Genomic DNA, 16,165 nt, shown 5'->3' on the forward strand with positions numbered 1-16,165 from the left:
TGGACATAATGACGGCTATTAAATAAAGTCGAATGCAAACAAAATAATTAAGCCTGTGATTAATGATTAAGAGGCAGGAACGTCTAAGCCAGCTGAAAGCCTGCCCAGTGCTCAGCAGCAGCGGGCTGTCCCCCTGCCTGGGAGCAGGGAAGAGGGATCATGCAGGATCTGGCCAATGCAGAGCCTTTGGCTCAAGGTCCCCAAAAAGGGACCCACCAGAAGCTCAGTGGCCCTGAACAAAGCCCCCCCCCCCCACCTCCCCCTTGTACACAAGAGTCCTGTGCGCCAGTCATGTGCCAGACATGGGGTGATGCAAAGCGGTGGGAAACTGCAGTCGGTTGTTGCGTGCCCTAGTTGGGAGTTGGGAGCTGCATCTTCTCCTGGAAACTGGTCCACAGCAAGGGCAAGCCTAACTGTTTCCTCTTCTTGTGTGGGTGTTGAACAGCGTAAAGATAGGATGTGTACTGGAGCTCTGGCATAACCATTTTCTGGCAGATTCTGAGAGTCCTGTTGTCTAAGTCTTGTTTGAGGTTGTACCCAAGGATATCTGTAGCCCCTGACTGGAAAGGCAGGAGAGCTTTGTTCTTGATGTGATCCTTCCCCACTGCCTCCTGGTCCGAGAGACAGGTCTCCATAAGCTCCTTCTGTCTTGTTCGCAGGTGATTCACCTCCTTCTCCAGCTTCTCAAATCCTATGGTCTCCTCAATTCTCCTCCAGAAGCTCTGGTTGAAGTGCAGGTAGAGCTTCCAGTCTAGTGAGCACCATGCTTTTATCCGCTCCTTGCTTTTTAGAGTCAAGGTCTGGACAGTGTCCTGGCTTCTGGAATTGAGCTTAAAGTAAATCACGTCATCCAGATCCCAGCACAAAGTGTGCTTCAGGAGGATCATGGACTCATCAAAGTAGTCTGCTATCAAGATCAGGTGAAAGTTCTGTTCAATCTCCTTCAAAACCGCCTGGATGTACTTTTTGTTGTCCTCTGCGTTGTTATTGTAGCCAAAGTCAAACCACATGATATTCCTGGCATAGATGTTTTGCTTGTAATCCTCTGGATGGTAATACTTCATGGGTGATGCCAGGTACTCGTTCACGTCCTTGGAGATCCTGAAGGCAGGGACACTGTCCTTGTAGTAGACGTAGGAAGACTCCAGCAGAGGAATGGGGTTCCTCAGGATGGAGAAGTAGAAAGCGTTTGCTGCCATCACCTTTCGCACCTATTTGCAGGGAGGAAGAAGAGAGGCTGTTTTAGTCTGGAGGCACTGCTTGTTCAACCAGGTCTCTCCGCAGGTGTCATGGCTCTTACCTCTGAGGGGTTAAACCGCAGGTGGTTGCACATGATGTTGTAGTTTTGCCCTATGGCTTGAAATTCTTCCACAAAGCTGGCCAGGAAGGTCTTCGGGTAGCCCAGGTGGACAAGCTGGCCAGCTGGGAGGGCGACGGTGAGGTTGCATCTCTCTGCAAACCTGAACATGATATTCAGGACAGTGCTGCTGGCCGTCTTGTGGGTCTTGAGGAACATGACATTAGTCTTGGCACGGCAAGGCGTGGAAGGTATCAGCAGCTCCTCATGGCTCTTTGAGATTCTGCAGGAAGGCAACTGATGGGGAAAACAGCCTCTCCAGTGTCATTCCCCATCTCTGAGACCTGGCAAAGCCAAACCCCAGCAGGTTCTCCTTCTGGTACCACACCTGCAACTGGTGCAAGGCACCAACCCAAACAAGCTCCGTCCCTCAGGCATAGATGTTGGATGGTTTTCTGCTTTTCCAGGTTCTCACTTACCCAAAGGCTTCAGCTCGATCCCCTTTTCTTTTTCCATAAGGCTGATTTTGCCCCAAAGAGCTGCACTTTTTAGTTAATTTGATCCCTTGCCTGCCCAAATGTGGATCTAGGACCTAATTTTGGGCTGCTGTCCTTCCAATATTAGCCTAAACCCCGTAAGAGTTAAATCAAGTGTCACAGGTCAGATCCTTGCTGCCCTGGGCAGACGAAGTCATGCAACCTGACTTCTGATTCACTTACATGTCATTTTTATTCTTCATATGGCACAATCCTGACAGGAAGATGACTCCCAGGCAAAGACTGAAAATGATGAGACATTTGATATGCCTAGAAAGAAAGTAGAGTTTCAGTGGACTTTTATCTGATAGTCCTTCCCCAAACATGAACCACCAAACTTTGCATATAGCCCTTGGGAATTTTTATCACCGGGAGCACAATTTTATGCCTCCGTGGTGCCAGCCATCTTTGGCTCCCCCAGCTATGTCAGCAGCTCTGGCATTAGAGGCACGACAGTGAGAAATTGCACTTTCACTATGACTCTCCTAATTTTGGCCTTTGGCAAGACACAGCCTACTTCAGGCAGAGCCTGCTAAGCTCTTCCAACAGCCTCCCGCTCTGCTCTGCTGCCTTTTATTTTGCTTTTCTTTCAGTTTTCTGGGGCTTTAGAGCCTATTCACTTCAAGCTTTTCTCAGCAACCACCAAGAGCTAGAAAATGAGCCCTTTGTAATGGTATAAGGATTTCCTTGGTAAGAAAGCTGAGCACCTCCTGTAATCACATCACTCCAGAAGATGGGGATCTCAAAGAAACACTAAACTGATCTTTTTTCGATATAACTGAGATTTTTCAATACAGAAACCCAACAGCACCTGTAACAGACTAATTATGCTCCGCTTTCAAACAAGAGGAGTGCTTCTCCACTGCGACAGCTCCTCCTCCCAGCCCAGCCCTCGTGCTCAGCCTCACCCAGGTCTCCCTTTCATCAGATCTTCCTTGGACCTTTGGACCAAGCACCTCATCTACCTGTGCTTTGCCTGAATAATGATGAGGGGTGAGTCTTTTCCAGCACTAATCAGACAACCACCATGTATCATCAGCAGTGCATTCTAGCTGGGACGCGTACAGGATCTTTTGGAGGTTTGATGCCCAACAGAAAAGAACTTTTCATCACCAAGCTTGATCTGACTTCTCTGATCTTAAAAGCTTTTTTAACTCAGTCTGAACATGTTTTCAGCCGCCATTTCCAAAATGCAGCGGATCTGGCTTTGGTTTTAAGTTGTTTTGGGAAGATATAGTCCCATTTACAGCATGCGATGGTCACACTCATGGTTCCCACTCTCCCAAGCGAGCAAGGAAGGCTCCAAGCCTGCCCAGTCTGAGAGTCGATGGGGGCACATAGATTGCTGTGGGCTGGACCTGGTTGTCCTTTCTACTGTCCTGCTGGCCAAGGGGTCCTCATGCATGGTCCTGCTGCACAAGGTGGTGGCTTTTGTAGCCTCCAGCTTGTACAACGTGAAAGACACTGAATTGCTCGTTCCAGCTGGCCTTATGAGAATGCAAACACCAGCTTTATCTGGCATGGTCTACAGCCTCCCACTGAGTGGCCACAGTATGACAAGCCAGGCTGTGACAGACTGGATCCAACCATGGAAAATTGGAGAGAGGATGGGAGCAAAGTCCAACAGAACATGAAGAGCTGCACATAAAAACATAGCCATCATAGCCAGCTGCGCAAGGTGGGATTGGGGAGCCATGAACCGAATGTAAACACAGTGGAAGTGTGGAGACAGGCAGCAATGTTGCAGCACTGTCATGGCACTGCAGATAAGCGTTTGACTTTGTTCGCCATGCAAACCTGCCTGAAACCACTTTGTAACCACCCAGCGTATCAATGCGAGTGTGGCGGGCATGACACATGGGATCATGGCTGCAGTGATTTCCTCCTTCCTTGCATGACAGCGAGGAAGCATTTCACCTGGGATGCATGAAGCCCGACGTAGCCGAGAGTCGCAGGGTACGATCAGAGCCATCATCTACTTTTTCACCCCATTAATACAGTCTTTTGCAAAGCAAAGTGCGAGAGAGAAAGCCACGATTCAAACGTCACACGATAGTTACCTAAGCACGCAAGACGTGCAACCAGCCTGGGAGCCCTTTGAGGAAGCACTTGGGAGCCGATTGCTAAGACACAACATTCTCCTAAGAAGCCAAAAAACTTGCGGAGCTGTCAGCAGGGCTGGTGCCAGAGGTTCGGCTCGCCTTTCAGCTTGCTTTCCGACCTGCGCCGTTGCCATCTCCCAGCCAGGAAGAAAACACGGAAAACTACCTCTCAGGTCGCACTTGGAGGTGCTGCTACAGATGCTTTAAGGCTTGGGACAACCTTCTTGTTCATTTGGCTTAAGCTGAAAGTAACAGACCTCTGTGTCGACCTAACAAGGTTCTTTCAAATTAAAAGACCTGGAATACAGGAAAGAAGCATTCGCGGCGAAATTAATCTCTACCCTGGAGCAAACCATAACTAACTCTATAGGTTATGAACAATTTACAGGGATTACCTGGACCAGACCTTTCTACAAACCGTGTTTTAATTCTGCACCCGTAGCGTGCACCTCCCTCTCCCCTTACCTTGAAGTGCACCCAGGGCCTTTCATGCTGCCTCACTGCTGCGAGCTAGAAAATATCTCCTTTGCAAATTGACTCCAATACTCCTTTTGTCTACGGGCTCCTCCGGCTCTTACTGTACGCATCGCTATTTCTAGCATCCCACCGGTGCTATAAATGGCTGGGATAGGTGAGAACAAAAAGGGAGTGGCTAGGTGTTCCCAGGAGTTGGTGGAAGTTAATTAATAAGCCATGAAAAGCGCTGGTATGGCATGACATAAACACAGGTACAAAGAGCTGCCTCGGGAGACGGGGTTTGCAACTTTTTCAGGGAAGTAAGGAATTAGCGGGGACCCCTTAGCAGGGACCCCGTTCTCTCCTGGCTGTGGCAGGGAGGTGTGGGGGGCTCACAGCAGGATCCGGGCAGGGTGCCGTGCCAGCAGGGGGCTGGAGGAGGGCACCATTGGCCCCTTCGTCACCCTGCACACCGTCACATCACTTGTTCAGCGCCCCTTCCCTGCACACCGCCACGCCGCTTGGTGCCGTGGTCAGTGCCTGCCGTGCCTTTCCTCCACTTCTTGCTCGGTGGTTTAGGGCTGTAATTCTCTGCCAGACACATTTGGCAACAGGAAATTAGGGACAACAGCAAAACAGGAACCGTGTTCACCTATCAGGAATTTCCCTTAAAGCATTTAGACTTCAAACTCTTTCCCAGTGAAAATGCAATTATTGTAGCTGGAGGTTAAAGGCTTAGAGACTTTGCTGTATCTAGGCCTTGGGAGAGAGAGCTCCTGCCCCTAAACGGGTGTTATATTATGGTTCCTCTACAAAGTGACTTTCTGGTCATTACAACCATTACAACTTGCATTACACAGGAATTTGAGACTCCACCAAGGCTCCTGTACGCCAGCACTTCACAAACTGGGTTTGATGGTTGCAAATTGCCCCGCGAGAGCAGGATTTGCCTTGCAAGTCTGGAGGTGGGGTAATCTCCCCGCTCCCCACGCTGGGGGTGAAGTCGATGCTCTCCTCATTTGGGCAACAAAAAGCTCACCCACGTCTCCCAGCCTGGAACAGGGGATTAAGCTGCTGCTTTTGGTCTTTTACGGCCATGCCACTTCCCATGCACCCCCTGACATGGTCCCCTTTCCCTCCCCACCCACAGTGCCACCTTTCTAAACCTCGTATGCTGGTGGCCCAACCTGCCACACCAAGAGCCACATCCTCAGCATTCTGGTATCCTTCACGTACGTTGCTAAGTCTTCAGAGTGCCCAAATATACAGCATTTCTTTTTAAATCACAGCTTCCTCAAGCCAGCTCCAGGTCCAGTATTTATCAAGATTCAGAGATTAGCAAGGGATAGGGTTGCTTTCCTTGAGTTTCTTGGTGGAACGTGAGCCAACGTGCTGTTTTACGAAGAATTTCTAAGGTTACTCTTGGCACAGTGTCAGTTGCTGCTGGCAGGGGGTCACGTTTAACAGATTTCTTTCTCCTGTTACATTATACATGTCAGCTGTGCAATTTCTTGTTCAGAAGCTGGTAGAGCCCATGAATCACAAAAGACCATTTTTTACACTTTTACAATTGATTCATTGCTCTCCCCTGGGGTGTTGTACACAAATCGTCAGCTTTGGTTACGCAGAAAAATACAGTGCCATGCAGAAATACTTGGCTTCATGTGGGGCTGGGCTGCTCTGAGACTGGAAGCAGTGAAGGTCAGCCAGCTGATGCAGAATTAGTTAGCTGGGCAGGATGCTGAATTAATAGTTCCATACTGCCTCCACTTCATGTGCCTGCTTGCTTAGGGGAGAGTGTTGTGGGTCAGCCTCCGTGGGTAGCTCAGCCCCACGGAGCCACTCGCTCACGCCCCCGCAGCAGGATGGGGAGAAGAATCAGAAGGGTAAAAGTGCAAAAACTCGCAGGTTGAGATAAAGGCAGTTTAACAGGTAAAGCAAAAGCTGCATGCACAAGCAAAGAAAAAGGAATTCATTCACTGCTTCCCACTGCAGGCAGGCATTCAGCCGTCCCCAGGAAAGCAGGGCTTCATCACACTCTGCTGGTTTTGGCTGTGGTAGAGTTAATATAACATAGAGTTAGCATAACAGTGACTTGGGAAGACAGACACCATAACTCTGAGTGCCCCCCTTCCTCCTTCTTCCCCCCAGCTTTTATTGCTGAGCACAGCATCGTATGGTGTGGGATATGCCTTAGGTCAGCTGGGGTCAATTGTCCCAGCTGCATCCCCTCCCAGCTTCTTGCACAACCCCAGCCTACTCACTGGTGGGGCAGGGTGAGAAGCAGAAAAGACCTTGACGCTGTGCAAGCACTGCTCAGCAACAGCTACAACATCCCTGTGCTATCAACACTGGTCTCAGATCCAAAACACAGTGCCATACCAGCTAGTATGAAGAAAATTAACTCTATCCCAGCCAAAACCAGTACAGAGAGTCAAGTGCTTCCTCATTGTGCCAGAAGACCACTGCTTCAAAGTGCTGAGCATTCTATTAGCATTCTAATATTTAAGTCTGTCCCAGAAAAAATAGAATTTTGGACAAGAAATTCCTACCACAATGATTCTTTATAAAAATACCCACACATGCATATATGTACCCACCCTGTCTCTCCCTCCTATATACAACAGTGAATGAATATTTGAAAGCGTCACTGAGAATGTGGAAGAGGAGGATAATACTGGTGTTTAAGATCTAGGAAATACACTATAAAATAACCCTACGGTAACTCCTCCCTTCTATTCCCTCAGGGTAATTGCTCTGTTGTTTAGCTGAAACTGTAAACTTACATTGAGCTTAAGGATCTTCATGGGTAAAGAAGATGGCTAAATGTAGCTGTGCCAGAACTTCCCTGGCCACAGCACTAAGTCTGTCAGCCCTGACTCCCTCCCTAGCACTCCCTCCATATGTAGCTGAAAAAAAGCAGTATGGAAAGTTCCGCTTCCCTAAAAGAACCATTCACGTGTAAAACCTGTATTTTAAACAATTATGGTCAGTGGTTTGGGGGAAAAAAAGAGAAAGAATGGCATAGGAAAAAGGCAGAGAATATAAACAGCCTGATCCGGAAAGAACGAGCTGCATCAGCTTAACTTGGCAGAAAGCAGATCCTGTAAATTTCTTCTCTAACAACATCATGGATTTTCCATATTTTTGCATCACCTGATACACAAACAGCACAGGCTGACTGCATTTCACATTCTGTCTTCTCTTTGCTAATGACAGCATCGTTCACTCTGCTTAACCCCAGAAGACGACGATCAGCTCCTCTCTCAGTGGTCCTGAGGAATGAAGGGAGAGGTGGTGAGTGCACTGATAGCAGAGAGAAAGAGGGAGTTGAAGGGAAGAGACCAGAGGGCAGGCCTAGATATTGGCACTGCAGGTCGCATAACATATGGAGGTATTTCTGTTAAAAGCATCCATGCAACCAAGTTGAGAGAGTTGTGACCTTAGAATTGTATCGTGAAGGGTGTTGCAACACAGTGCTGAGTGTAAGCCATCATCCTTAATGCAATTCAACAGCTTGCAACCTTGCAGAGACAGTGTTCTGGTTAAAACCAGAAGAAAAAAGACTGTAGGATGATTTTCTTCCAAGAAAAAGGCTCTGGATGGAACATCTATTTCACTGCACTGTGGAAGAGCAGAAATCACTGAAAAGCAGCTAATGGAGAAGACAGCTACTGGGTAAGACAACCACCTTTCCTAGTCTCATGGAGTCCGGTGAGACCTCCCAAACCAGTAGACCTCAGTAAAAACCATTGACCACCACCCTCTGAGCACAGCCTGTGAGCCAGTTTCCTACCCATCTTGCAGACCACCCATCTGGTCTGTGCCTTGCTAGCTTGTCCAGCAGCACAAAGGAACTAGCAGCACAAAGGAACTCCAGCCAGTAAGACAGCTTCATCGGGGGCCCAACTGAAATGCCTCTATGCAAACGTACGTAGCATGGGGAATAAACAAGAGCAGTTAGACATGCACACACCTGCAGGGCTATGAACTTATTGGCATCACGGAGAGGTGGTGGGATGGCTCCTGTGATTGGAGTGTTGGGATGGAGGGATACAGGCTCTTTAGGAAGGACAGGCAGGGGAGGTGAGGAGGGGGTGATGCCCTTTATGTCAATGACCAGCTGGAGAGCATGGAGCTCTGCCTGGGGATGGATGAGGAGCCAACTGAGAGCTTATGGGTCAGGATTAAAGGGAAGGCAGGGACAGGTGACATTACAGTGGGGGTCTGCTACAGGCCACCTGACCAGGAAGACCGAGCGGATGAGGCCCTCTATAGGCAGATAGGAGCAGCCTCACGCTCACAAGCCCTGGTCCTCATGGGGGACTTCAAGCACCCCGACATCTGTTGGAGGGACAATGTGGCAGGGCATAAAGCAATCCAGGAGGTTCCTGGAATGCATCGATAATAACTTCCTTCTCCAAGTGGTAGAGAAGCCAACGAGGAGAGGTGCTATGCTGGACCTTGTTCTCACCAACAAGGAGGGGCTGGTGGGGAATGTGAAGCTCAAGGGCAGCCTGGGCTGCAGTGACCACGAAATGGTGGAGTTCAAGATCCTTAGGGCACCGAGGAGGGCACACAGCAAGCTCACTACCCTGGACTTCAGGAGAGCAGACTTTGGCCTCTTCAGGGATCTGCTTGGCAGAGTGCCATGGGACAAAGCCCTGGAGGGAAGAGGGGCCCAAGAAAGCTGGTTAATATTCAAGGATCACCTCCTTCAAGCTCAGGAGTGATGCATCCCAACAAAGAGGAAGTCAGGCAAAAATACCAGGAGGCCTGCATGGACAAACAAGGAGCTCCTGGACAAACTCAAACACAAAAAGGAAGCCTACAGAGGGTGGAAGCAAGGACAGGTAGCCTGGGAGGAATACAGAGAAATTGTCCAAGCAGCCAGGGGTCAGGTTAGGAAAGCTAAAGCCCTGATAGAATTAAATCTGGCCAGGGACATCAAGGGCAACAAGAAAAGATTCTATAGGGACATCAAGGGCAACAAGAAAAGATTCTATAGATACCTCAGGGATAAAAGGAAGACAAGGGAAAATGTGGGCCCTCTCTGGAATGAAATGGGAGACCTGGTTACCCGGGACACGGAGAAGGCGGAGGTACTCAATCACTTTTTTGCCTCGGTCTTCACCGGCAAGTGCTCGAGCCTCACTGCCCAAGCCGCAGAAGGCAAAGGTGGGGACTGGGAGAATGAAGAGCCGCCCACTGTGGGAGAACATCAGGTACGAGACCATCTAAGGCACCTGAGGGTGCACAAGTCCATGGGACCCGATGAGATCCATCCGCGGGTCCTGAAGGAACTGGCGGATGAAGTTGCTAAGCCACTATCCATCGTATTTGAGAAGTCATGGCAGTGTGGTGAAGTTCCCACTGACTGGAAAAGGGGAAACATAACCCCCATTTTTAAAAAGGGAAAAAAGGAAGACCCAGAGAACTACAGGCCAGTCAGCCTCACGTCTGTGCCTGGGAAGATCGTGGAACAGATCCTCCTGGAAGCTATGCTAAGGCACATGGAGGACAGGGAGGAGATTTGAGACAGCCAGCATGGCTTCAGGGCAAGTCCTGCCTGACTAACCTAGTGGCCTTCTATGATGGAATGACTACATCAGCGGACATGGGAAGGCTATAGATGTTGTCTATCTGGACCTCTGTAAGGCCTTTGACACAGTCCCCCACAACATCCTTCTCTCTAAACTGGAGAGGTATGGATTTGATGGGTGGACTGTCCGGTGGGTGAGGAATTGGTTAGATGGTCGCATCCAGAGGGTAGTGGTCAACAGCTCAATGTCCAGATGGAGATTGATGACGAGTGGCGTCCCGCAGGGGTCCGTATTGGGACCGGTACTGTTTAATACCTTCATCAATGACATGGACAGTGGGATCGAGTGCACCCTCAGCAAGTTTGCAGATGACACCAAGCTGAGTGGTGCGGTCGACACGCCAGAGGGATGGGATGCCATCCAGAGGGACCTGGACAAGCTGGAGAAGTGGGCCCGTGTGAACCTCATGAGGTTTAACAAGGCCAAGTGCAAGATCCTGCACCTGGGTCAGGGCAACCCCCGGTATCAATACAGGCTGGGGGATGAAGGGATTGAGAGCAGCCCTGCCGAGAAGGGCTTGGGGGTACTGCTGGATGAAAAGCTGGACACGAGCCAGCAATGTGCGCTTGCAGCCCAGAAGGCCAACTGTACCCTGGGCTGCATCAAAAGAAGCGTGGCCAGCAGGTCGAGGGAGGTGATTCTGTCCCTCTGCTCTGCTCTGCTCTGGGGAGACCCCACCTGGAGTACTGCGTCCAGCTCTGGAGCCCTCAGCATAAGAAAGACACGGACCTGTTGGAGCGGGTCCAGAGGAGGGCCACGAAAATGATCAGGGGGATGGAACACCTCTCCTATGAAGAAAGGCTGAGAGAGTTGGGGTTGTTCAGCCTAGAGAAGAGAAGGCTTCGGGGACACCTTCTTGCAGCCTATCAGTACTTAAAGGGGGCTTATAAAAAAGATGGCGGCAGACTTTTTAGCAGGGCCTGTTGCGACAGATCAAGGGGGAATGGCTTTAAACTAAAGGGGGGTAGATTTAGACTAGATATAAGGAAGACATTTTTTATGCTAAGGGTGGTGAAACACTGTCACAGGTTGCCCAGAGAGGTGGTGGACGCCCCATCCCTGGAAACATTCAAGGTCAGGCTGGACGGGGCTCTGAGCAACCTGATCTAGTTGAAGATGTCCCTGCCCACGGCAGGGGGGTTGGACTAGATGACCTTTAGAGGTCCTTTCCAACCCAAACTATTCTATGATTCTATGATTCTGAGGCTGTGGGAAACAGTGTTGAATGCTTTGCTGGCACCCAGGCAAACAACATCCACTGCTCTCCCCATGTCAACAGAAAATGTTATTTTGTTGTAGAAGGTGGTCAGGTTAGCATGACACGGTTTACCTTTGGCAAATCCCTGGGCTTTTCCCAATCACCTGCTTCATTTGGATACAACAGAGCCTGGGTTAAGAGAGTGACATGTATTGGTAAATATGGATGTGACTAGCAAACACTGAGTAGACCAGAAGATGACTCACTGGCAGATGGCTTGGCCTGCCCTGATAACAGAAGGGTAACAATGTGGTTTTGTACACCAAACTGAAAATGACAATCTCGCCTGTCATCTCAAAACATAGACAGACTGTAGCAAAAAAAAACCCAACAAAAAGCCCCATCTTAGAATAGAATAGTCCAGTTGGAAGGGACCTACAGTGATCACCTAGTCCAACTGATGAGCTGTCCACTTCAGGGCTGACCAAAAGTTAAAGCATATTAAGGGCATTGTCCAAATGCCTCCAACACTGACAGGCTTGGGGCATCGACCACCTCTCTAGGAAGCCTGTTGCAGTGTTTGACCACCCTCTCGGTAAAGAAATGCTTCCTCATGTCCAGTCTGAACCTCCCCTGCCGCAGCTTTGAACCATTCCCACGCATCCTATCACTGGATACCAGTGAGAAGAGATCAGCACCTCTCTCTCCACGTCCCCTCCTCAGGAAGCTGTAGAGAGCAATGAGGTTGCCCCTCAGCCTCCTTTTCTCCAAACTAGACAAACCCAGACTCCTCAGCTGCTCCTCATAGGACATGCCTTCCAGCCCTGCCACCAGCTTTGTTGCCCTCTTCTGGATGCATTCAAGTACCTTAACATCCTTCTTAAATGGTGGGGCCCAGAACTGCACACAGTACTCCAGGTGAGGCCGCACCAATGCTAAATACAGCGGGACTCTCTTGACCAGCTGGTCATGCTGTGTTTGATGCACCCCAGGATGCGGTTTGCCCTCTTGGCTGCCAGGGCACACTGCAGGCTCCTATTGAGCCTGCTGCCAACCAGCACCCCCAGATCGCTTTCTGCAGGGCTGCTCTCCAGCCACTCCTCTCCCAGGTTAGACTTGTGCCCGGTGTTATTCCATCCCAGGCGCAGAATCTGGCACTTGGATTTGTTAAATTTCACGCCATTGATGATTGCCTGATGCTCCAATCTATCTAGATCCCTCTGCAAAGGCCTCTTGTCCCTCCAGAGAGTCAACAGCACTCCCAGCTTAGTATCGTCAGCAGACTTTCTAATGGTGCATTCAACTCCTGCATCCAGATCACTGATACAAATATTGAACAGCACTGGCCCTAGGTCTGAGCCCTGAGGAACACCACCGGTGACCGGTTGCCAGCCAGATGTAGCCCCATTCACTACAACCCTTTGAGCTCTGCCCTTCAGCCAGTTCTTCACCCAGCACACCATGAACCCGCTCATCTTCCAGTTGGACAACTTATCCAGAAGGATGCTGTGAGGGACAGTATCAAAAGCCTTACTAAAATCTTTACTAAAAAAATACTCAAACTGAGGAAACAGAGACAGTGCCTGGGATTTGTGAAGGATCAAGCAAGATCCCAAGTCAAAAGGATTGTTCCATAATAATCAGTGACTCCTAAGAGGTATAAAAGACATGTCCAAACATCCCTTATCCTCCCACAAGTGTCCCTGGCCAGACCATATGGACATGCAGCACAGGTGACACATGCTTGTGAGAGGGCATGCAAAAGTGATGAGAGAATGAACATGAGTAAAATCAGCCTACTTTAAAAATAAGATCACCCTCCTCTTCCGTTAGGTCTTGTGCTGACTTCTGATACTTTCCTAAACCACCATCTTCTCTCACCCTCCTGCTTGAGTAAGCCTATTTTTTTACGCATCTTTTGCAATCAGGGATCCTCCTGATTGCCAACCAGGCTGATTTTATTTTCCTCCTCTTCTATTTTCCTGACTATTGCCAGATCTTCCAAGCTGCTTTTGGGTAACAGCTGCCTGAACCATTCTGTGGCCTCACCAACTCAAGCAGGGTGCTGGATGCAGGCACCAGTCTGCCCACTGGCCAGGCAGCCTCAGAACCACCTCTGCCAGGGTAAGGAGGCACCCTGGGAAAATAAATCAGTACTAGTATGCACAGAAATCTCTTTTGCCTTAAGGCACCACAGGCACAGTGCAGAGAAAACTCTGGGCACTTTTAACATCACTGTCATTATATCCACCCAGCCTAATCTAGTTTGCTGATTGGGAGGGATACAGATTTTACATATCTGTGTAAATCATCAGGATAATGGCTCTTGCCCTCTCCGAGAGCAAATCAGGACTTGGCGTCAAGGACAGACTGGAACAGAAGGAAGCAGGAAATAATGGCATGCCCAAAGCCTGACCCTGCCAGACAGATGTCCTGGGTACTTTCCCTCAGTCTGGCTGCTGGCATTTCCCCTCCAATTGATACTACGCAGAAGCTAGGTCTCCGGGCACCCTCTCTTCTCTGGCCAGTCCTGCCAGGACTGCAAACATGAACAAGAAGACAGAGATGATCTTTATACAGACAGTTACAGCCATAAGCAGAGGGATTTCACAACCATCCAGTGTATCAATGCGAGTGTGGTGGGCACGACACATGGGATCATGGCTGCAGTGATTTCCTCCTTCCTTGCATGACAGCGAGGAAGCATTTCACCTGGGATGCATGAAGCCCGACGTAGCCGAGAGTCGCAGGGTACGATCAGAGCCATCATCTACTTTTTCACCCCATTAATACAGTCTTTTGCAAAGCAAAGTGCGAGAGAGAAAGCCACGATTCAAACGTCACACGATAGTTACCTAAGCACGCAAGACGTGCAACCAGCCTGGGAGCCCTTTGAGGAAGCACTTGGGAGCCGATTGCTAAGACACAACATTCTCCTAAGAAGCCAAAAAACTTGCGGAGCTGTCAGCAGGGCTGGTGCCAGAGGTTCGGCTCGCCTTTCAGCTTGCTTTCCGACCTGCGCCGTTGCCATCTCCCAGCCAGGAAGAAAACACGGAAAACTACCTCTCAGGTCGCACTTGGAGGTGCTGCTACAGATGCTTTAAGGCTTGGGACAACCTTCTTGTTCATTTGGCTTAAGCTGAAAGTAACAGACCTCTGTGTCGACCTAACAAGGTTCTTTCAAATTAAAAGACCTGGAATACAGGAAAGAAGCATTCGCGGCGAAATTAATCTCTACCCTGGAGCAAACCATAACTAACTCTATAGGTTATGAACAATTTACAGGGATTACCTGGACCAGACCTTTCTACAAACCGTGTTTTAATTCTGCACCCGTAGCGTGCACCTCCCTCTCCCCTTACCTTGAAGTGCACCCAGGGCCTTTCATGCTGCCTCACTGCTGCGAGCTAGAAAATATCTCCTTTGCAAATTGACTCCAATACTCCTTTTGTCTACGGGCTCCTCCGGCTCTTACTGTACGCATCGCTATTTCTAGCATCCCACCGGTGCTATAAATGGCTGGGATAGGTGAGAACAAAAAGGGAGTGGCTAGGTGTTCCCAGGAGTTGGTGGAAGTTAATTAATAAGCCATGAAAAGCGCTGGTATGGCATGACATAAACACAGGTACAAAGAGCTGCCTCGGGAGACGGGGTTTGCAACTTTTTCAGGGAAGTAAGGAATTAGCGGGGACCCCTTAGCAGGGACCCCGTTCTCTCCTGGCTGTGGCAGGGAGGCGTGGGGGGCTCACAGCAGGATCCGGGCAGGGTGCCGTGCCAGCAGGGGGCTGGAGGAGGGCACCATTGGCCCCTTCGTCACCCTGCACACCGTCACATCACTTGTTCAGCGCCCCTTCCCTGCACACCGCCACGCCGCTTGGTGCCGTGGTCAGTGCCTGCCGTGCCTTTCCTCCACTTCTTGCTCGGTGGTTTAGGGCTGTAATTCTCTGCCAGACACATTTGGCAACAGGAAATTAGGGACAACAGCAAAACAGGAACCGTGTTCACCTATCAGGAATTTCCCTTAAAGCATTTAGACTTCAAACTCTTTCCCAGTGAAAATGCAATTATTGTAGCTGGAGGTTAAAGGCTTAGAGACTTTGCTGTATCTAGGCCTTGGGAGAGAGAGCTCCTGCCCCTAAACGGGTGTTATATTATGGTTCCTCTACAAAGTGACTTTCTGGTCATTACAACCATTACAACTTGCATTACACAGGAATTTGAGACTCCACCAAGGCTCCTGTACGCCAGCACTTCACAAACTGGGTTTGATGGTTGCAAATTGCCCCGCGAGAGCAGGATTTGCCTTGCAAGTCTGGAGGTGGGGTAATCTCCCCGCTCCCCACGCTGGGGGTGAAGTCGATGCTCTCCTCATTTGGGCAACAAAAAGCTCACCCACGTCTCCCAGCCTGGAACAGGGGATTAAGCTGCTGCTTTTGGTCTTTTACGGCCATGCCACTTCCCATGCACCCCCTGACATGGTCCCCTTTCCCTCCCCACCCACAGTGCCACCTTTCTAAACCTCGTATGCTGGTGGCCCAACCTGCCACACCAAGAGCCACATCCTCAGCATTCTGGTATCCTTCACGTACGTTGCTAAGTCTTCAGAGTGCCCAAATATACAGCATTTCTTTTTAAATCACAGCTTCCTCAAGCCAGCTCCAGGACTGCAAACCTGTACCTGCATGCTGTATGTGGGCCAACGCTGATGCTTACTGAGGACATCCTGCAGGTGGCATCACTAAAGAGGCCATAACCTGATGCTATTGTGGGCTTTTGGACAAGCATATTAGATCAAAACAAGAGAGGAAGAGCAACATTTTCACTTGGAGATGGTGGTATAGCATCCACAGGTGGTTCTCCTGTGCCTCTGATGCTTCACGTGTACACCCCAAGTGAGAAAATGCCTCCTCTGGCTGGTGTCACTCCACTAATAAATCAGAGCAAACTAAGGGGCGAGAGAGCTGGAATATCCA

General features: G+C 49.7%; 1 protein-coding gene across 6 annotated transcripts; it reads right to left on the bottom strand.

Moving 5' to 3' along the window:
• Nucleotides 1-44: 44 nt before the first annotated feature.
• On the bottom strand, nt 45-16,012 carry GAL3ST2 (galactose-3-O-sulfotransferase 2). 6 transcript variants are annotated; one of them, XM_076341840.1, is made up of 6 exons: nt 15,782-16,012; nt 14,048-14,331; nt 7,548-7,666; nt 2,017-2,103; nt 1,301-1,580; nt 45-1,211 (listed from the first exon to the last, which is right to left on the bottom strand). In XM_076341840.1, exons 4-6 carry the CDS (start codon nt 2,034-2,036, stop codon nt 351-353), a joined length of 1,161 nt encoding a protein of 386 aa, XP_076197955.1. In that variant the 5' UTR covers nt 2,037-2,103; nt 7,548-7,666; nt 14,048-14,331; nt 15,782-16,012; the 3' UTR covers nt 45-350. The 6 variants fall into 6 exon arrangements, with proteins under 6 accessions (XP_076197955.1, XP_076197954.1, XP_076197956.1 ...); XM_076341839.1 differs by lacking the exon at nt 15,782-16,012 and adding an exon at nt 14,555-15,631 and having other exon boundaries at nt 14,048-14,386; XM_076341841.1 differs by lacking the exons at nt 14,048-14,331; nt 15,782-16,012 and adding an exon at nt 14,555-15,631.
• Nucleotides 16,013-16,165: the final 153 nt, after the last annotated feature.

This window comes from Aptenodytes patagonicus, chromosome 6 (assembly GCF_965638725.1).
Source record: "Aptenodytes patagonicus chromosome 6, bAptPat1.pri.cur, whole genome shotgun sequence".
NCBI classification, from domain to species: Eukaryota; Metazoa; Chordata; class Aves; order Sphenisciformes; family Spheniscidae; genus Aptenodytes; species Aptenodytes patagonicus.

Bases quoted from the DNA above. Each gene is read 5' to 3' on its own strand.
- GAL3ST2 (XM_076341837.1), bottom strand. From the start codon at position 4,069: ATGGCAACGGCGCAGGTCGGAAAGCAAGCTGAAAGGCGAGCCGAACCT. The intron at 1,581-2,016 runs GTAAGTGAATCA...GCCTTCCTGCAG, and splicing joins ATGAAGAATAAAAATGACAT to AATCTCAAAGAGCCATGAGG. The intron at 1,212-1,300 runs GTAAGAGCCATG...CCCTGCAAATAG, and splicing joins TGCGGTTTAACCCCTCAGAG to GTGCGAAAGGTGATGGCAGC.